Here is a 22,988-nt window from a genome sequence, read left to right as displayed (position 1 = left end):
AAATCGGGCCTTGAATAGTAGGCTGAGAAGTGAGTTCTGGCTACTAGGTACGATATATATATATATATATATATATATATATATATATATATGTCGTACCTAATAGCCAGAACACACTTCTCAGCCTACTATGCAAGGCCCGATTTGCTTAGTAAGCCAAGTTTTCATGAATTAATTGTTTTTCGTCTACCTAACCTACCTAACCTAACCTAACCTAACTTTTTCGGCTACCTAACCTAACCTTACCTATAAAGATAGGTTAGGTTAGGTTAGGTAGGGTTGGTTAGGTTCGGTCATATATCTACGTTAATTTTAACTCCAATAAAAAAAATTGACCTCATACATAATGAAATGGGCAGCTTTATCATTTCATAAGAAAAAAATTAGAGAAAATATATTAATTCAGGAAAACTTGGCTTATTAGGCAAATCGGGCTTTGCATAGTAGGCTGAAAAGTGCGTTCTGGCTACTAGGTACGACATATATATATATATATATATATATATATATATATATATATATATATATATATATATATATATATATATATATATATATATATATATATATATATGTACATGTATGTATGAGGGTGTGTACATGTGTATACATTATTGATAATTTTGTAACTAGCGTCAAACATTGTTATTTGCTTAGCTGAACGAACTAGAGGGTTCAGTTCCTGAACCGATTATGTGCCTCTGTAATCCTTTACACCACCGCCCACGGGATGGGTATGGGGTGCATAATAAAGAAAGAAATTGAAATTGAATTGTATTAATATTATTATTATTATTGATATTATTATTATTATTATTATTATTATTATTATTATTATTATTATTATTATTATTATTTGTATTATTATTATATGCAATTCCAATGTTGTGAAATAGGTTAAATATGTAATACGGCTGTTGTGCTTACACTGTATTACTAAATACGGATTTTGTTACAGCTTAATAAATGTAAATTCACAATGCCAATTAAATTTAAGCAAAAGCTATTACTTCGTTAAAAAAACAATTAATAATATACCTATAATATTCAGTTGATAATAACTTTGTCTAGAAAATAGATAAAATACATTATGTCGAAACAGTTGTGTGCGATCCTGCTTTAATCCACACTTTGTTTACATTCATTTATTACAAGTTTTTGAAAATGTGAAGTTTTTTGGTTTTGGGTTAAAAATGAAGGCGTGGAGTCGTGTATAGAGCATAAGCATGGAGGTGCCAGTGAGGGTGGTGGCGCGGGTGAGTAAGTTGAGAGGGTAGGATGGTGCTTGATCCCCTCCTGCTGAGGCAGCTGCTCCTGCCACAGCTGCTCCTGCTACACCTGTTACTTCAGCTGCTTCTACCACAGCTGCTCCTGCCTAAACTGCTCATTCAGCTGGTCCTGGTACAGCTGCTCTTGCCTAAGCTGCTCCTTCAGCTGGTCCTGCCACAGCTGCTCTTGCCTAAGCTGCTCCTTCAGCTGCTCTTGCCTAAGCTGCTCCTTCAGCTGCTCTTGCCTAAGCTGCTCCTTCAGCTGCTCTTGCCTAAGCTGCTCCTTCAGCTGCTCTTGCCTAAGCTGCTCCTTCAGCTGCTCTTGCCTAAGCTGCTCCTTCAGCTGCTCTTGCCTAAGCTGCTCTTTCAGCTGCTCTTTCAGCTGCTCTTGCCTAAGCTGGTCCTGCCACAGCTGCTCCTTCAGCTGCTCTTGCCTAAGCTGCTCCTTCAGCTCATCCTGTATCAACAACCCTGCATCAGCTGCCTTTTTCCTAGCTGCTCTTGCCTCGGCTGGTGCTGCTGCTTCAGCCTTTTCTTCTTCAGCTTTTTATGCTTTGGCTAGTCAATCTTTGTTGTCTCAGGTGCTGCTTCAGCCGTTCTTGCTTCAACTGCTTCCATTTTTTTTGTCTCGGCTGCCACTGCTGCTTGTTTCAGCATTTTCTGCATCAGCTTTTTGTGCTTTGGCTAGTCAATCTTTTTTTTCCTCAGGTGCTGCTTCAGCCTTTCTTGCTTCAATAGCTTCCATCTTTCTTGCCTCGGCTGCTGCTGCTTCAGCTGCTTCTGCCTCTCTTGCTTCTGTTGATCTCTTTCTTTATCAGAATTCTTTAAAGATTTCTCACATAATATATAGGTTGTGTGGGGTCTATGTTCTCCTATTCCACATTCCATAACATGACATTTATTAACATTAAATTCCATTTGCCAAGTGGTGCTCCATATACTTATTTTGTCCAGGTCTTCTTGAAGGGCATGACAATCATCTAAATTTCTTATCCTTCCTATTATCTTAGCATCATCAGCAAACATGTTCATATAATTCTGTATACCAACTGGAAGATCATTTATGTAAACAATAAACATCACTGGTGCAAGAACTGAACCTTGTGGTACTCCACTTGTGACATTTCTCCATTCCGATACATTGCCCCTGATTACTGCCCTCATTTTTCTATCAGTCAGAAAATTTTTCATCCATGTTAGAAGCTTACCTGTCACCCCTCCAATATTTTCCAGTTTCCAGAACAACCTCTTATGTGGAACTCTGTCGAAAGCCTTTTTTAGGTCCAGATAGATGCAGTCAACCCAACCATCTCTTTCCTGTAATATCTCTGTGGCTCGATCATAGAAACTGAGTAAATTCGATACACAGGATCTTCCAGATCGAAAACCATACTGTCTGTCTGATATTATATCATTTCTCTCTAGGTGTTCTACCCATTTAGTTTTGATTAGTTTTTCCAATACTTTCACTATTACACTTGTCAATGATACAGGTCTATAATTGAGGGGGGTCTTCCCTGCTGCCACTTTTGTAGATTGGCACTATGTTAGCCTTTTTTCACACATCAGCTACAACTCCTGTATACAGGGATGCCTGAAAGATCAGGTGAAGTGGAATGCTGAGCTCAGATGCACATTCTCTCAGAACCCATGGTGAAACGCCATCTGGGCCAGCTGCTTTGTTCTTACCGAGCTCCTTTAGCATATTTTCCACTTCATCTCTAGACACCTCTATCCGCTCTATGTTGTTCTGGAATTCTTATTGTGTCTGGTTCTCTGAAGATTTCATTTTGTACAAACACACTTTGGAACTTTTCATTTAGTGTTTCACACATTTCCTTTTCATTTTCCGTGAATCTGTTTCCCATTTTCAACCTCTGAATATTATCCTTTACCTGCAATTTGTTGTTTATGAATTTGTAGAATAGGCCCGGTTCTGTTTTACATTTATCCGCTATACCTTTTTCAAAATTTCTTTCTGCCTCTCTCCTTACTGCCGTATAGTTGTTTCTCGCATCTTTGTATCGCTGGTATGTTTGGGGGTTTGGCCTCTTCCTATATTGATTCCATTTTTGTGTCTTTTGGTCTCTTGCCCTCTCACAATTTCTGTCGAACCAATCCTGTTTTCTGGCCCTGCATCTCTGTTTTGGTATGACTGTTTGTGTGCCTTCCTCGTATATTTTTAAAAATTTGGCATACATTTCATTTACTTCCTTGCCTAGCAACAATTCTGTCCAATTACACTCATTAAAAAAATTTTGAAGTTCCCCATAGTGTCCTCTCCTTAAATCGAGTTTATCAACTGTTTCAATGTCCCCATTTTCTTCTAGATGATATCTTAAAGCATAATCAATGTCTAACAGGACGTGATCACTCTTTCCCAAGGGAGGAAGGTACTGGATGTCAAATATCTCTTCTTCTTTCCTGGTGAATACTAGACCCAGTACTGACGATACATCTCCTTCCCTCATTCTTGTGGCCTGCTTTATGTGTTGATACAAGAATATCTCCAGAATGAGGTTCACAAATCTGCATGTCCAAAAGTCCTCCGTTCTTGCTTCATAGGCCTCCCAGTCTATTGCTTTAAAGTTGAAGTTTCCCAGTATCAATAGTCGTGATTTATCTTTATCTGCTTGTACAATAATATCTCTCATGACCATTATGAGGCCCTCTCGTTTGACATCCAGTTCTTCCTTTGTCCATGTGTTGCTTGCTGGTGGGCTGTAGGCATTTAAAATTATCAGCTTATCATCCTGATTCCAGACCTGCAATGCCATTATATCAATATCTCGAGGGTTTTCAAATATTAACTCTCTTACCTTCAGGTGTTTTTTCACCAGTACAGCCACTCCTCCTCCCTTCCTAGTTTTCCTGTCCCGTCTTCAAACTGAATAGCCTCTTGGGAATATGACTTCATTTATTATATTTCCTTCAAGTTTCATCTCTGATAATGCGACAATATCTGGGACCCTAAGCTGGATTATATCTTGCAACTCCAAAGTTTTTGACCTCACTCCATCTATGTTGGTATATACAATTTTCAAGAACATGTTCCCTTTTCCTTTGCTCTTTACTCCCCCTTCCACTACTGATCTTGTTGCTTTGTTTTTATGTACCATTTCACAAGCTTTCCAGTCCCTGTCACTTTGTAGAAAAAAGAATTTCTGTCTTCTTCATTTCTGTCTCCATTTAGACGTTTTGCCTCAATTAGGTTCATTTTCAGCTTTTCTCTGTCTTCCTTGGAGAGGTCTTGTCATATTGACCAAAGTTTGCCAACCTCATCACTCTGCAACTTCCTGGCATTTCTTAGCACTTCCATCATGTTTTTCACTCCATTAAACGTCACCCTTAAGGGGTGGTTCTTGTCTTTCTCATATTTTCCTATTCTTCTAAAATCACAGACATTTTCCTTTGTGCCTTCTCCTAAACCTACTATTTTCTCTATGATTTTCATCTCTTCTGCTGCTCTGTCCACCCTAGATGAAATTTCCTTCTCCAAACATCCAAAAATGATTATGGACTTAGTTCTATCTGCAGTGTTTTGTACTAGTTTACTGTTGGTAACCAATTCTTTCCTAATTGCTTGCCTAATTTCTGCTTCTTGTTGGTTATTTCTGGTTTTGACTTCCGAACACACTTCTTTGATAGTCTTTCTCTTTTACAACTTGAGCATATGTCGCTTTTATTTAAATAATAAATAAATATGTTTATTCAGGTAAGGTACATACATACAAGTGATGTTACATTAATGGATTGATATATAGGTAGAGCTAGTACATACAATGCCTAAAGCCACTATTACGCAATGCGTTTCGGGCAAGAAAAACATTAATATCTAGAACTTAATACTAATTGAGCATAATAAAGATAAAAAAAGGGGGAACATGACTGAAAAAGCAGCACAGATACAATAGGTTGACAAACAGTGTTGATTAAAAAAAATAACAGACATGGGTTGACAATAGAGGAGTGATGTAGGTTACAGGGAATTTATTAGGTAGTGTTTAGTTTTTATCTTAAACTGGTTGAGAGAGGTACAATCTTTAACATGGTTGGGAAGGTCATTCCACATTCTGGGTCCCTTGATTTGTAGAGCATTTCTAGTTTGATTAAGTCGTACTCGAGGAATATCAAAACTGTATTTATTTCTGGTGTGGTGCTCATGGGTTCTGTTACAACCTTCTATGAAGCTTTTGAGGTATTCTTTATACTTTTCTTTATACTTCTTTATACTTTATACTTCTTTATATATTTCTTCTTTATACTTTTCTAGTTCTTTATTCACTTCCATATGCTATTATTTCTTCCATATGCTGCCAGTATACACCAATATATATATATATATATATATATATATATATATATATATATATATATATATATATATATATATATATATATATATATATATATATATATATATATCTATCTAGTAGCCAGAACGCACTTCTCAGCCTACTATGCAAGGCCAAATTTGCCTATTAAGCCAAGTTTTCATGAATTATTTGTTTCTCGACTACCTAACCTACCTAACCTAACCTAACCTAACTTTTTCGGCTACCTAACCTAACCTAACCTAACTTTTTCGGCTACCTAACCTAACCTAACCTATAAAGATAGGTTAGGTTAGGTTAGGTAGGGTTGGTTAGGTTCAGTCATATATCTACGTTAATTTTAACTCCAATAAAAAACAATTGACCTCATTCATAATGAAATGGGTAGCTTCATCATTTCATAAGAAAAAACTTAGAAAAAATATATTAATTCAGGAAAACTTGGCTTATTAGGCAAATCGGGCCTTGAATAGTAGGCTGAGAAGTGAGTTCTGGCTACTAGGTACGACATATATATATATATATATATATATATATATATATATATATATATATATATATATATATATATATATATATATATATTATATATATATGTATATATATATGTATATATATATGTATATATATATGTATATATATATATATATATATATATATATATATATATATATATATATATATATATATATATATATATATATATATATATATATATATTATTAAATATGACCGAAAAAGTAAGATTAATAATTCTAACACGAATTTTCTCAATCTTTCGTACATTTCTTTTCACTGTTGGAGGTAATTCAAAAATCAATTCTCCAAAATTCATTTTTATTTCTAGTCTGACGCAACACGAGCGCGTTTCGTAAAACTTATTACATTTTCAAAGACTTTAGTTTACAAATACACAACTGAATAGAACTTACGCATCTCCGCTTTTGTTTATATCTACATTTGAGTGAGGTGGATGGGGTGAGGTGGCATTAATAGGGTATTAATTTCATCAACACAAGACAGAACAAGAGGTGGCATTACTAGGGTATTAATTTCATCAACACAAGACAGAACACAAAACAATGGGTATTGAAATGGAAGTGATTGTAGAAAGCCTATTGTTCCATATTTCTTGATGCTTCTATATTGGAGCGGAGTCGTGAGGTGGGTAGAATATAGTTGTGCATTAATTGGCTGTTGATTGCTGGTGTTGACTTCTTAATGTGTAGTGCCTCGCAAACGTCAAGCCGCCTGCTATCGCTGTATCTATCGATGATTTCTGTGTTGTTTACTAGGATTTCTCTGGCGATGGTTTGGTTGTGGGAAGAGATTATATGTCCCTTAATGGAGCCCTGTTGTTTATGCATCGTTAAACGCCTAGAAAGAGATGTTGTCTTGCCTATATACTGGGTTTTTTGGAGCTTACAGTCCCCAAGTGGGCATTTGAAGGCATAGACGACGTTGGTCTCTTTTAAAGCGTTCTGCTTTGTGTCTGGAGAGTTTCTCATGAGTAGGCTGGCCGTTTTTCTGGTTTTATAGTAAATCGTCAGTTGTATCCTCTGATTTTTGTCTGTAGGGATAACGTTTCTATTAACAATATCTTTCAGGACCCTTTCCTCTGTTTTATGAGCTGTGGAAAAGAAGTTCCTGTAAAATAGTCTGATAGGGGGTATAGGTGTTGTGTTAATTGTCTCTTCAGAGGTTGCATGGCGTTTCACTTTCCTTCTTATGATGTCTTCGACGAAACCATTGGAGAAGCCGTTGTTGACTAGGACCTGCCTTACCCTACAGAGTTCTTCGTCGACTTGCTTCCATTCTGAGCTGTGGCTTAGAGCACGGTCGACATATGCGTTAACAACACTCCTCTTGTACCTGTCTGGGCAGTCGCTGTTGGCATTTAGGCACATTCCTATGTTCGTTTCCTTAGTGTAGACTGCAGTGTGGAAACCTCCGCTCTTTTCCATGACTGTTACATCTAGAAAGGGCAGCTTCCCATCCTTTTCCATCTCGTAAGTGAAACGCAGCACGGAACTCTGCTCAAATGCCTCCTTCAGCTCCTGCAGATGTCTGACATCAGGTACCTGTGTAAAAATGTCGTCAACATACCTGCAGTATATGGCCGGTTTCAAGTTCATGTCGACTAAGACTTTTTGCTCGATGGTACCCATGTAGAAGTTTGCAAACAGGACACCTAGACATCTGCAGGAGCTGAAGGAGGCATTTGAGCAGAGTTCCGTGCTGCGTTTCACTTACGAGATGGAAAAGGATGGGAAGCTGCCCTTTCTAGATGTAACAGTCATGGAAAAGAGCGGAGGTTTCCACACTGCAGTCTACACTAAGGAAACGAACATAGGAATGTGCCTAAATGCCAACAGCGACTGCCCAGACAGGTACAAGAGGAGTGTTGTTAACGCATATGTCGACCGTGCTCTAAGCCACAGCTCAGAATGGAAGCAAGTCGACGAAGAACTCTGTAGGGTAGGCAGGTCCTTGTCAACAACGGCTTCTCCAATGGTTTCGTCGAAGACATCATAAGAAGGAAAGTGAAACGCCATGCAACCTCTGAAGAGACAACTAACACAACACCTATACCCCCTATCAGACTATTTTACAGGAACTTCTTTTCCACAGCTCATAAAACAGAGGAAAGGGTCCTGAAAGATATTGTTAATAGAAACGTTATCCCTACAGACAAAAATCAGAGGATACAACTGACGATTTACTATAAAACCAGAAAAACGGCCAGCCTACTCATGAGAAACTCTCCAGACACAAAGCAGAACGCTTTAAAAGAGACCAACGTCGTCTATGCCTTCAAATGCCCACTTGGGGACTGTAAGCTCCAAAAAACCCAGTATATAGGCAAGACAACAACATCTCTTTCTAGGCGTTTAATGATGCATAAACAACAGGGCTCCATTAAGGGACATATAATCTCTTCCCACAACCAAACCATCGCCAGAGAAATCCTAGTAAACAACACAGAAATCATCGATAGATACAGCGATAGCAGGCGGCTTGACGTTTGCGAGGCACTACACATTAAGAAGTCAACACCAGCAATCAACAGCCAATTAATGCACAACTATATTCTACCCACCTCACGACACCGTTCCAATTCCAATATAGAAGCATCAAGAAATATGGACCAATAGGCTTTCTACAATCACTTCCATTTCAATACCCATTGTTTCGTGTTCTGTCTTGTGTTGATGAAATTAATACCCTATTAATGCCACCTCTTGTTCTGTCTTGTGTTGATGAAATTAATGCCCTATTAATGCCACCTCACCCCATCCACCTCACTCAAATGTAGATATAAACAAAAGCGGAGATGCGTAAGTTCTATTCAGTTGTGTATTTGTAAACTAAAGTCTTTGAAAATGTAATAAGTTTTACGAAACGCGCTCGTGTCGCGTCAGACTAGAAATAAAAATGAATTTTGGAGAATTGATTTTTGAATTACCTCCAACAGTGAAAAGAAATGTACGAAAGATTGAGAAAATTCGTGTTAGAATTATTAATCTTACTTTTTCGGTCATATTTAATAATATATGTCTACAGGAAAGACTGCTACCAAAATATACTAATATATATATATATATATTATATATATTATATATATTATGCGAACAAGCCTGAATGGTCCCCAGGACAATATGCAACTGAATATATTATATATATTATATATATTATATAAATAGTATTCAGAGAAGACCTTGTAGATTCTCACTGAACACTTTAATATTTTCTTCTACCACCTCTATTCTTTTTTTTGTTTATTAATTTTATTACATTGTGTTACAGTTTACAGAAAACACACACATAACAATCACTGAAAATGTCATCCAGTTCTTCAGAGATAGGGTGCGTGCCCAAGATACAGCAAGCATTTCCTCACTGGGTCGCGACACTGAGGCGTTGGAACAGGAAACTGACTGCCCTTGAGGCTCTAGTTTGCGTAATAAGTTCCTCACCTCCCTCCTTTAGGCACTTAAGTGCACATTTACCCCAGACGCTCAGGTCTCGGAGCCTATTGGCATGAACCTATAACAACGTTCTAGGTCCCTGTACTTATTAGTTTTCTGGGTTTCCCTGAAGGTGGCTGGCCCACCTCCCTCAGCTGTACTGTGAGGTAGATAGGTATCAGCCAATGTTGATGCACACATGTAGTCCCACACAACCTGTTTACCATCCCTCCATGGCTGCAGGGTGACTCCATCTATATTCAGCCTGTGGTGACTCTTCAAGTCACTTGTGTTGTCCCGTCTTGAGTACTGCTCAGTACTCACTTCCCCCTTCAGAGCAGGAGAGATTGCTGAAATAGAGGGAATACAGAGAACATATACGGCACGCATAGACGCGATAAAGCACCTAAATTATTGGGATCGTCTCGAAGCCCTCCAAATGTACTCACTAGAAAGAAGACGAGAGAGATATCAAATAATATACACCTGGAAGATACTGGAGGGCCAAGTACCAAATCTACACAGTAAAATAACAACATACTGGAGTGAATGATATGGAAGAAAATGCAGAATAGAACCAGTGAAGAGCAGGGGTGCCATAGGCACAATCAGAGAACACTGTATAAACATCAGAGGTCCACGGTTTTTCAACACCCTCCCAGCTAGCATAAGAAATATTGCCGAAACAACCGTGGACATCTTCAAGAGGAAACTAGATTTATTCCTCCAAGGAGTGCCGGACCAACCGGGCTGTGGTGGGTATGTGGGCCTGCGGGCCGCTCCAAGCAACAGCCTAGTGGACCAAACTCTCACAAGTCAAGCCTGGCCTCGGGCCGGGCTTGGGGAGTAGAAGAACTCCCAGAACCCCATCAACCAGGTATCAACCAGGTATCATCTGGGCATTTGTGACTGTTGTCAGGTCTACACAACTGAGGTTCCCTTTGTGCTGGGCACCCAGCTGTAGCCAAACTTCTCTTGATGATGTCATTGACTGCTTCATGTCTGGCAATCTTTCCCTGTGACTTACGACAGATGAGACCATGGCTGTCATATTGGTCTGCTGACACATAGCCGCAGATACACATAGACAGTATTAATATTTATTTATTATATAATATGGTATCACGATATTCACAACATACCCCTGGAAGAGGGCTAGACAGCTGGGATTACACATGTGTACCCACCCTGGCTGATACCTAAATACACCTCGGTGCTGACCAGGTGGGTGGTGCAGCCAACCACAGGGAAACAGTAAAATCAAACAAGTACAGGCAAGTGGAAAGGTAGGGCACCTTTGTTTCCATAGCATCTGAGATGCTTGGCTCCTAGGGTAGGAGCACTTTGAGCTTTCTTAAAGAATTGGGTCCCATGCTTGTTGACACCACAGGAGACGCAAGAGCTGCCTGTTTCTGTTTCAGCGCCTCAGTGTGGCGATCCAGAGAGAGAGAAAATGCGTGTTTGCTCACGCTTGGTCCCATGATTCGTGGGCGTTTCGGGTCGTGTCATCCGGCCTGTGGTGGCGTTGGGAAGCTCCTCCTCCTTCATGGTGTTTGGGGCTGGCGGGTCAGGCTTCTTCCCCTGTGCTCCGTCAGGTCATCTTGGAGTGGGTGCGCTTAGGCGTGGTTGAAATGACCCTGTCCCTCAGGTGAGTTTCCTGCCTGTTTCCAGTGCCGAAATGGGACTGTGCGGATCTGTGATTCACTCTGGACTTGTCCCGTCTGAACCCCTGGATTCCTTGAACTCCTCCTTTTGGATGACTACTCTGTCTCAGGTCCGGCTTCTTTTGGAGTTGGTGCATGGATGATATCCCTGGACCTCAAGGACACATATTAGCACGTTCCTATTCATCCGGGGTTCAGGGACTGGTTGGCTTTCATGGGTGGGGCATCTAGCTTACCGCTTTCGTTGCTTTCCTTTTGGCTTGAATCTGTCACCTAATGTTTTCACGCGTCTTACCCAGAGTGTGGTGACCCGTCTGTGTCTGCTAGGGGTTCGGGTTCTGACCTACCTTGACGACTGGCTGGTGTGGGCTCCCAGTCAGTCTGCTTGTCCGATCGCCAGGGATCTGGTTCTTTCCCAGCTTGCCAGGTTCGGGTTCTGGCAGAAGTCCCATCTGGTTCAGTCCCAGGTTCAGACCTGTTTGGGACATGCGGACTGCTTCCATGTCTCTCCATCTGGAGGTGTTGCTGTAGCTGTGGTCCTGCCTTCAGCTGTTTCTGGGGGTGGGTTCCCGGGTCACTCAGCGGTTGGTCGAGCAGTTGTGTGGGTATCTGAACTTCACAGTGCTGGTCTACCCATTGGGTCGGGTTTGGCTTCGGTGTCTGTTCTGGTTCCTTCGGGGATGTCCCTTCTGCCTCTCTTGCTTTCGCTGGGTTTGGCCTTCAAAGGCCTTGCACCGGTTGCTGTGTCACAAGTTTCCTCTTTGGGTTTATTGAGGTTCAGTGCCTTGGTGCCTACCCGAGCCCTCACTCGATGTGTTCATGGACACATTGTCTCTCGGCTGGGGCTTTGTGACCAGTGCTCACCAGGCCGGCCAGGGTCAGTGGGGTCCGACCTTCTGTCGGGCTCACAGCACAGTGTGGGAGTTCGCGGCGGTTTGGCTGTCATTTCGGAGGATTCGGGTCGCTCTGGGTTTGACCCTCCGGCTCAATTCGGACTGTTCTCCGGTGGTTCATTGCCTGAACTGCAGGGGTTCTCTTCGGTCCTAGCATCTTTGGGGCTGGTCGCTTCGAGTGATTCGTCTGCTGACTTTTTGGGGTTTAGCTTTCTATGAGGTTCATATCCAAGGAGTGTCCAGCGCTTGTCTTGGTTCATTTCCCTGCCCATGGAATAGATGGTTGACGCCGACTTCTTCAGTTGGCTCTGTTGGACGTACGGCCTCCCGGAAGTGGACCTCTTCGTGTCGGCATGGTCTTGGCGTCTCCCGATATCTGGCGCTTGTCTTCGACTGCAGGGCTTTCACCGTGGGCTACCTTTTGATAGGAATGGTCGAGGTGGGGTTCTCTGTACCTCTTCCACCCAGTCCAGCTGTTGCTTCAGGTTCTGGTTCAATTTGAGTCTTAACACGGGAGAGTAGTCCTCATGGCCCCTTGGTGGCCGGCTGAACCTTGGTTTCAGGCACTGCTTGCTTGGTGTCCAAAACCTCGTGCCCTGTTCCAGGGCTTGGGTCTCCCAGGTTGTCCACAGGGTTATTAAGACTAGCCAGCCTGTGGTCTATCCTCGTGCCCATGACATTAGGAAGTTTGCTGCATTGGCTGCCGTGTTTGGCAACATGTCTTGAGTTGATATTTGGGCACGGGGATTTTGGAGGTCGAACTGGGTCCTGGCCACCCGAAATATGGTTAATTTTCCTGGGCCTGGGTATTCTTGTGTTGCTTTGGGTCGCAGGTTGCAGTCCGTTGTCTCAATTTCACATTAAAGAGTGTGGCGGCTGCCTCCCGGGTAAGTCCCTCTTTTCCTTATCTTTGGTTATGTAGCTCCAGGGAGCCAAAGGGGCTCCCCACAGAAAACCAGAGTTGAATGTAATGAAACACCGTTTTCTGGATGAGCCCCGGAGGCTCCCTGGCAACCCTCCCTCCCTCTAGTCGGCAGTTTTCACGTGGTTGATACTTACCCTCCGAACTGGAGCGACTGGGTCGCCGGCGCAGGGGGCTGTGCGGAAAAGCGATGTGGCGATGAAGTGTGACTTTGCTCGTTTCCTTGGGATTGAAGGTCATTCTGTCTCTCTGTTCGCGTTTCATTTGCAATTTTCTTACCATGTGGGGTCTGTTTTGTTATGCCTACCTTTCTGGGTGCTTAACCCCTGTCGATGTCAGATAAGGAAAAACCCCAAACACAAGGGAGTATTCCAGGGCCATCACTCCCTGCGCTTCTGAGGGGTCCAGGTTCTGGCTCGTGGTCCCTGGTAAGCTGAATTCCATAGACTAATGCCCCGGTCTAATGATTCACATTTTAGCCCGATAGCTCTAGGATACCTCCGGGGCTCACCCAGAAAATGGCGTTTCATTACATTCAACGCTGGTTTTTTGGTGTTTGTCAGGATATCTATGGTGATGATCTGGTTATGTGTAGAGACTATATGTTCCTTGAGAGGGCCTTGCTAATAATACACAAATAGCAAGGTGGGGCCTTGGTAGCTCCCTTCTTCCCCATGAATAAAGGGGATTCGGTTTTGGGCGGCTCGCAAGTGAGAGGCAGGCTGACTGGAACCATGGGTCACCTTGGATGCCACCTAGGAGCAGTCAGGTGCCTCCTGGTGTGGAAATTTATATTGTGGCAATGATCGAGCCTGACCTCAGGCTAGGCTCGGGTAGAAGAAGAACTCCCAAAACCCTCTCCAGGTATGATTTCCAGATTGTTTGTCTTACTACCTGAAGGTACTCTCTCTATTCTTCCTCAAGCAGTGGCTGGTTTTTCACACTTATGCTTTCTGGTGGAATTTGTCTTGGGTATGAGTTGATCTTTGATCCCCAAGCTCCCTTCACCTTGTAGAGAGAACCACACTGTTTTGCTAGATCCCAGTAAGGAAGGGTGGGTCTTGGAGGCCTGGCGCATCTTCCTATGGCTTGGCAGGGCCGGCACTTAGCTTGGGCACTTGGGAACTTAGCTTGCCAGTACTGACAGTCCCACTAGGAAAGGAAGTTTCATTGGAAAAATCAGTAGGAGCCATGAGAAGGATTCAAACCTATGCTCTGGGTACTCCTATGCATATGCCTTAGATCACTACACCACGACATGGTAAAAGCAATGCAACCTGGAAATCAACCGAGTCCTCTAAGGGTCCTGAGACTTCAACTGAGCCAAGTCAGGGTTTTCGTGCATTGCCCACATGCACTCTGGGTGTGGTCTAGGAGTTCACCTCCAACACTTCAAATGCACTTCTCATTGACACATAACATTTATGTGATTTCTTTGTAAAGTTTCATTGCATTCGGTGTTTGATTTTACAGTGCAAATTCTGTACATTTATATGGCTATTAAGTTTGGTCAGATCATGTTTGTAAAATTGACTTTAATTTTGTTTCCAGGTGAGACCTCACACAGTGCAAGAGCACAACCGAGGCAGCTGTGTTGAGGTCGCTCCGGCGTCCTCTCAGGTCATATTGGGGTATGACCACTTCTGTGATTTTGATGCAGTTTTTGGCCCAGATGTTAGTCAGAAGGAGCTCTACTCTGCATCTTTGGCAGACTTGGTAGTGAACTTTTTTCAGGGTGAGTTCTTGCTTGTTGTGTACTTGTAATAGGATATTAACTTATCAGTATTCAAAAACCTTGTTATAATAATATGCATTGTCTCACTGTACTGAGGCTGAGGTATTACCAGTATTACTATACAGCATAGTAAACTTATTAGTGTTCAAAAACCACGTTATAATAATATGCAGTGTCTCACTGTACTGAGGCTAAAAACAAATAATCCAACCCACTGTTATGTGCAGGTTGAAATATTTAATTATATTATAGTATTTTCTTTCCTTCAAACCTCCACCCCTTATTCCACCGAGCCTATTCCCTTTCTCCCTGCTAACACCATAATTTATTTGTAATATTTTGACTTCTTGCTCTGTTACTTTTAAATTCTGAATGTCTCTCAGGGTATAATGTGACTGTACTTAGTTATGGCCAGCGTGGCTCTGGCAAGACCTACACCATCACTGGGCCAGATTTCTTATGGGCCATGAATGAAGAGGAGTTTGGATTATTGCCACAAGCTGTGCGTCATGTCTTCAGTCTCATGAGGGTATGTTCTTCTTCTCGTTTCTGCACTTGAAATAACGTAGACTCTGGAATAAGGTTAACAGCAATTGATATAAAGGCCACAACAAATATATGCCTGCTAAATCCCGACCTTATTTTTTGTTTTCAGTGATTTGCTGTTATTACGAGTTATCTGGATTCTAATTTAATCAGAAGTTTATTCTCCATATTTGCTAGAAATCAAAGATAGTTATTTCATGTACTAGCCATTTTCTTGTTTCAAATTCTTTATGGAGTGATTGTGGCTGCCATAACTACAGTTATCATGGGTATCAACCATTCCCTTATCTCAAGCTGTGTGTAGAGTGATTGTGGCTGCCATAACTATAGTTATCATGGGTATCAACCATTCCCTTATCTCAAGCTGTGTATGAAGTGATTGTGGCTGCCATAACTACAGTTATCATGGGTATCAACCATTCCCATATCTCAAGCTCTGTGTGTGGAGTGATTGTGGCTGCCATAACTACAGTTATCATGGGTATCAACCATTCCCTTATCTCAAGCTCTGTGTGGAGTGATTGTGGCTGCCATAACTACAATTACTTACTAAGCTTGCTTATCCAAACTACATGGGAAGGACCTCCCACTGGATAAAACAGACATTCGGATAAGCAGAATTCTCACTGGGGAAGTCCAAAAGTGAACACATTGGCAATTTTTGTACCACAACCAATTTAATTAGAATTTCCACACACACTATAATTCAAAAAATATTCCAGTACTGCATTTTAAAAGAAACTTCATCTTCCCTTTCTGGGGGGAGCCCCGTTGGCTCCCTGGAGCTATCCAGGTTGATATGTTACTATTAGCTTTCTGGCATCGAAGTGCATGGAGTTCTTGCCTACCGGGGACCATGAGCCAGAACCTGGCCCCCCTCAGAGAGTCACGAGGAGCAATGGCCTATAGAAACCCCCCGTGTGGTTGGAAGCATTCTATGTCTGCCATCGACTGGGTCTGGCACCCAGAAAGGTAGGCGCCCCAAAAACAAACCCCTATTCTGGTGAAAACATTGCTACTGAAAGCCGAAGGAGTGGACAGAACTCCATAAATGAAAACTAGCAACTACCATGATGTCATCACGTTGCAGCGCCACCGTCTGCGCAACCCCCCTTCGCTAGGAGGGGGTAGGGGGAGACCCAGACCTCCACACCGGTGATCCAACCTCCAGTTCTTCGGCTAACCCAAAACCAAACACAATACTGTACATAATACATCCCCGGCCCGACCAACCAAGCATCAACAACCCAAGGACCCCTCCGGGAAAACAGCAGACCCAAAAATCACCAGAAAAGAAGGAGACTGCTGCAAACGAACAAACCTACCACCAGGACCAAACGAGCAGAAAAAACTCATGCGCTGGAGGAGAGCCGGAAGTTCCCCGACCCTACCCAAAGGATTCCTGATCAACCAGGCTGTGACTCATACGTCAGGCTGCGAGCAGCAGCGTCCAACAGCCTGGTTGATCAGTCCGGCAACCAGGAGGCCTGGTCGACGACTGGGCCGCGGGGACGCTAAGCCCCGGAAGCACCTCAAGGTAACCTCAAGGTACCCCCAGAGGCCAACGCCAACAGGAAAATGAGACCTGGAAAGTTATTCACAAACCAGAACTGAAGGGGCCATGACAAGGATGGCTCTGCCATGAATCCTAGTTTAGTGGATTCCGGGGCTGGGGGAGGGGGGGGGGGAAAGGCCTGGGAGGCTTGGGCCCTTTTTGATCTTACCTGGGTTTAGTGCCTTCGAGGCGGGGTCTGCTGTTACAAGGTTCAGGGCTTTCGTACCCCCTTCCTTGTACAAATTTGATATGGGGTTGGCTCCTCTCCCCCCCGGGTTCGTTTCCGGGTTCCCTTGGGTTCCACGGCTGCGTCCTAATGGAGATTTTTGACCTCTCAAATTACTTCTGCAGAAGTTCGGGAGGCTTAGGTGAATACCTCCTCCTCGACCCGGATTCTGTCTCGGTGCTCGACCCGATCTCTCTTGAGTTTAGGTCTTCTTCACCGTATTGGACACATTATGAGGTGCCGGTGTCTTCCTGGCTTGCAGACTCCCCTTTCTTTTCATTGGGGGCGTGGCATACGTTCTATCGTTCCCGCATGCTTGAGTGGTGCGAGTTCACTACGGTGTTCCAAGTGTACTTTTGGCAGCACGTTTGAGCGTCTTAACCCTTTAACTGTGCGGCCTATTAATATGACACCCCCCCCCCCCCAGTGTGCACGAAATAAATTCTCCGGAAAAAATTCTTTTTAGTTCTGAAAGTGTCAAAAAACCCTCCCTGTGTATGGGTATAGCAACAGAATTTCGAAATTGTACTTACTTTGGCTGCTATGGGGTCCTTAGGGTGGCACGTGACATCATCATTCCCCGCGTGCCCGTGCCGTAAGCTCCCGGGGCCGGTGGGGCTCGTGAGTTGCCGCGAATATAAATAAATAAATGTTTATTCAGGTAAGGTACATACATACAAGAGATTTTACAAAAATTGATAGATTTATAGATAAAGCTAGTACATATAATGCCTAAAGCCACTATTACGCAAAGCGTTTCGGGCAGGAAAAACATTAAAGACTAAAACTTAATGCTAATTGAGTTTAAAGTATAAAATGTTTTGAGAACAAATAAAAATAAAAATAAAAAAGGGGGGAACGTGGCTGAAAAAGCAGCACAAATACAATTAGGTCGACAAACAGCGTTGTTTAAAAAAACAGACATGGGTTGACAATATAGGGGTAAGGTAGGTTACAGAGAATTTATTAGGTAGTGCTTCGTTTTTATCTTAAACTGGTTGAGAGCGGTACAGTCTTTAACATGATTGGGAAGGTCATTCCACATTCTGGGTCCCTTGATTTGTAGAGCATTTCTAGCTTGATTAAGTCATACTCTTGGAAAATCAAAACTGTATTTGTTTCTGGTGTGGTGCTCATGGGATCTGTTACAACCTTCAATGAAGCTTTTGAGGTCAGGATTGGCATTACAGTTCAGCATTTTATATATGTATAATACACATGAGAGATTGTGCAGTGACTTAATATCTAACATATTCAGAGATTTGAGTAGGGGTACCGAGTGATGTCTGGGGCCAGAGTTGGATATTGTCCTAATAGCAGCTATGTGTTGCGTAATTAGAGGACGTAAATGAATATATTTTTGTTCATTTTTTGCGCACAGTTCCAAATACATTTTATTTGTTTTTATGCGCTAATCCTATGTATAATGAACACGTACACCATATTATGGCAGTAAAACATCCGTACTGTCTAAGGACACTGTGTTACGTGCATGACTCGTGTGTACACATATGTTAGAACATAAGAACAAAGGCAACTGCAGAAGGCCTATTGGCCCATACGAGGCAGCTCCTATTTATAACCACCCAATCCCACTCGTATACATTTCCAACTCACGCTTGAAACAATCGAGGGACCCCACCTCCACCACGTTACGCGGCAATTGGTTCCACAAATCAACAACCCTGTTACTGAACCAGTATTTACCCAAGTCTTTCCTAAATCTAAATTTATCCAATTTATACCCATTGTTTCGTGTTCTGTCTTGTGTTGATACTTTTAACCCTTAACATGCTCGGGGTTTAACCCTCAAACCGCTAGGGGCCCAAATGGAATTCACACCCACAGGCGCAAAAAAAAAAAAAAATTCCAAAAAATTCTTTCGTCTTATAGAAGTGTTCATTTTTGTTCCCTGATCACGGAAAAAATAACAAAAAAATCGTAGGTGGCATATTTTAGCCACAATAGGGTAGGGAAGTGTGGCAAAAAAGGGGCGTTGGCAGAGCCTTCGCCAGATGAGGACTACTCCGCCCGAGCTGTCAGATGGCAGTTGCCACAAATATATTATTACCTAATTATTTCAATGTCTCTGATTGATTTTTTCTTAGTTTTTTTGCAGTAATATTATTCCAAACAGTGAATTGTGGTATATTTATATTATAAAATGTGTGAACCATCGCTGTACTCAAAATTATGGTGTGCATATTAGTGATTCAATTATTATGTTCATAAAACAATAAACAAATAGTTTTGCTGTTGTTACACTATATACACAGGTTATATATAAGTATTTGCATGTTTTGTACACCATAACGAACTACTAAGTTGGTCTTGTGAGTCAAAAAGCAACGAGGAGTGACCGCCAAACACCAGCGAACCACTCACTCACCCTCATTCACCTCCTACAATACTCTTTCTGTATTTATTCACTATACACAGACATTATATATACGTATTTACATGTTTTGTTCACCATAACTGTACATCTAAGCTTGTATGGTGAGTAAAGGCCACAAAGACGTAGCTACTCACACAGTCAGCTGATCGGCGGCCGCCCTCAAGGCCAGACGCACTAATATTTGTCCTTCAACAATATTGTTTGTGGTGTTATTATGCTATATACACATATTATATATAAGTATCTACCTGTTTTATTCACCATACCTGAACAAATAAGCTGGTATGGTGCCCAAAGACTATTGTGGTCACCAGTAAACAACATGATAAGTCGTGCAGACGACGCCACCGCCCTCACCAAAATGGCGGCTCCCAACCTACTCCTCTTGCTGTTTATACCCTATATACACACGTTATATATAAGTATCTACATTTGTGTTCACCATATCGAACCACTAAGCTGGTATGGTGAGTGCAGTCAATAAAAGGTGGCCACACACAGTCAGAAGACGACGCCACAACCCTCCCTCGCACAGCCTTACGCCTCCCTCCATGGAGCACAGCGCTAATTATCACCACAATCCTGCTATTATCAGAATCCTGGTCAGTTTTATCACAGTCAGGGGGCTTCAGTAATACTCTCACTGCTAAATAATAGCAGTATCATATATATTATGGTATTTGTAGGCGATGCTGTGGTCACAAGCTGAACAGCAGTGCTGTGAGCTCGTGCTGCGTGCGCCAGCCTTGGTGCCTTGCTCAATACTGACGCTCTCACACCCAAGAATGTTGGCCTGGATTTTTTTTCTAGGTGGCATCTGGCAACTATTGGTCGTGGCTGTACTATAGCTGCCCCTATCCCAGGCGGGGAGTTTAAATTATAGCGCTAGACACGAAATCATATATAAATGATGTGCGCAGTTTCGGTTTTGTCACTGATATCATTTATATATGATATGCGCGGTTTGAGGGTTAATATCCTGCCATCCCCACAGGCGCAGGTCATTTTGAAAAAAAAATAAATTATTTTTTCTTTCTAACCTGTTAATTTGTGTTCACTGATCACGGGAAAAATAATAAAAAAAAATCGTATGTGGCATATATTGCCCGCTATAGGGCTGGGAAGCCTGGCAAATTATAGGCGCTGACTCAGCGTGCGTCCCAGGTGGTCTGTTGCTCGTAAGCTGTCAGGCTAGAGTTGCCACAAAGAGATAATTACCGAATTATTTCAATGTCTCTGATTGATTTTTCATACTTTTTTTGCTTTAATATTATTCAATAGTGTGTAGTTTGATATATTTATATAATAAAATGAGTGAATCGTTGGTGTACTCAAAAATATGGTGTGCATATTGTTGATTCAATTATGTTCATCAATCAGTGAACAAATACTTTGTCGGTTATTACACTATAAGCACAGGTTATATATAAGTATTTGCATGTTTTGTTCACTATAACGAACCGCTTAGTAGCTATTATGAGTCAAAAAGTAATGAGTGACCGCCGTGTACCAGCCAGCCACTCCCGCCCTCCCTCCAGTCATCTGACTCACTCTCATTCTCCTCCCACAATAATGTTTTTGCTCTAATTCACTGTATACAGACGTTATATATAAGTATCTACATGTTTTGTTCACCATAACTGTACATCTAAGCTTGTATGGTGAGTAAAGGCACAGAGATGTGGCTACTCACACAGTCAGCTGATCGGCGGCCGCCCTCAAGGCCAGACGCACTAATATTTCTCCTCCAACAATACTGTGTGGTGTTATTACGCTATATACACACATTATATATAAATATCTACTTGTTTTATTCATCATACTTGTACAAATAAACTTGTATGGTGCCCAAAGACCATCGTGGTAACCAGTAAACAACACCGTCGTCTGCACGGTGGCGTCGTGCAGACGACGCCACGCCCTCACCAAAATGGCGGCTCCAAACCTTCTCTTGCTGTTTATACCCTCTATACGCACGTTATATATAAGTGTCTACATTTGTGTTCACCATAACGAACCACTAAGCTGGTATGGTGAGTGCAGTCAATAAAAGGTGGCCACACACAGTCAAAAGACATCGCCACCACCCTCCCTCTCACAGCATTACACCTCCTTCCATGGCGCACAGCGCTAAATATCACCACAATCCAGCTATTATCAGAACCCTGGTCAGTTTTATCACAGTCAGGGGTCTTCTGTAATAATATCATCGCTACATAATAGCATGAACAAGTATAATTTGGCATTTTTAGGCGATGCTGTGGTCACAAGCTGAACAGCAGTGCTGTTAGCTCATGTTGCGTGTGTCAGGCTTGGTTGCTCACTCAATACTGAGGCCAATAACACCCGGGAGTTTGGCCCACGATTTTTTTAAAAATGGCGTCTGTTTACAAGAGCCCTGATGAAGGTGTGGTGAACCCCGTGTATCCGCGGGCTGTTTAAATCTTGCGTAGTACTCCAACACATCATATGACGTGATGCGCAGTTTACTGGAACAACGTCCAGCACGTCATATGACGTGATGCGCACTTTAAGGGTTAATACCCTATTAATATCCCCTTTGTTATGTCCATTCATCCACTTGTAAACCTCTATCATGTCACCCCTAACTCTTCGCCATTCCAGTGAATGCAATTTAAGCTTTGTTAATCTTTCTTCATATGAAAGATTTCTAATTTGGGGAATTAACTTAGTCATCCTACTCTGGACATGTTCAAGTGAATTTATATCCATTTTATAGTACGGCGACCAAAACTGAACTGCATAATCTAAATGGGGCCTAACCAGAGCCAGATATAGCTGAAGAACCACACCAGGTGTCTTGTTTCTAACGCTTCAATTAATAAATCCCAGTGTCCTATTTGCCTTGTTACGAACATTCATGCATTGATCCTTTTAATTTAAATTCTTACTAATCATAACTCCCAGATCCCTTTCGCAATCCGACTTCACAATCTCAACACCATCTAGCTCGTATCTTGTAACTTTATCATCATTACCTAGCCTCAGAACTTTACATTTATCAGCATTAAACTGCATCTGCCAATCAAAAAAACCTTCAAAAACCATTTCAAAACCCTATTTAGATCAACTTGAAGAGATAGTGAGTCGTCTTCCGTAGTAATTTCCCTACCGATTTTTGTATCTGCAAATTTGCAAATGTTGCTACTCAAACCTGAATCTAAATCATTTATATATATTATAAACAGCAGAGGTCCCAGGACAGAGCCTTGAGGCACTCCACTTACAACATTTTCCCACTCTGACTTGACTCCATTTATACTAACTCTGTTTCCTTTGGTAAAGCCATGCCCTAATCCAGCTTAATATAGCACCCCCAATACCATGAGCCTTTATCTTTTTAATCAGTCTTTCATGTGGCACTGTATCAAAAGCTTTGTTAAAGTTAATGTACACAACATCACAATCCTTACCACTATCAACTGCCTCAATTCAATGTAAACCTCTTATCATGTCAC

General features: G+C 42.1%; 1 protein-coding gene across 1 annotated transcript in view; it reads left to right on the top strand.

The window, feature by feature from the left end:
• Window positions 1-1,107: 1,107 nt before the first annotated feature.
• The window catches only part of cos (kinesin-like protein costa), a gene marked incomplete in the record, with an annotated part of 235,189 nt that continues 213,308 nt past the window's right edge, over window positions 1,108-22,988 (top strand). Inside the window, 3 exon segments of the mRNA XM_069302674.1 lie at window positions 1,108-1,256; window positions 14,601-14,784; window positions 15,168-15,313. Coding sequence (XP_069158775.1) covers window positions 1,227-1,256; window positions 14,601-14,784; window positions 15,168-15,313 — 360 coding nt within the window.

The sequence above is a fragment of the Procambarus clarkii genome, chromosome 48 (genome assembly GCF_040958095.1).
Source record: "Procambarus clarkii isolate CNS0578487 chromosome 48, FALCON_Pclarkii_2.0, whole genome shotgun sequence".
Classification (NCBI taxonomy): domain Eukaryota; kingdom Metazoa; phylum Arthropoda; class Malacostraca; order Decapoda; family Cambaridae; genus Procambarus; species Procambarus clarkii.
Note: the sequence above shows the minus strand (reverse complement) of the source record. Positions and strands in the feature narration are given on the sequence as shown.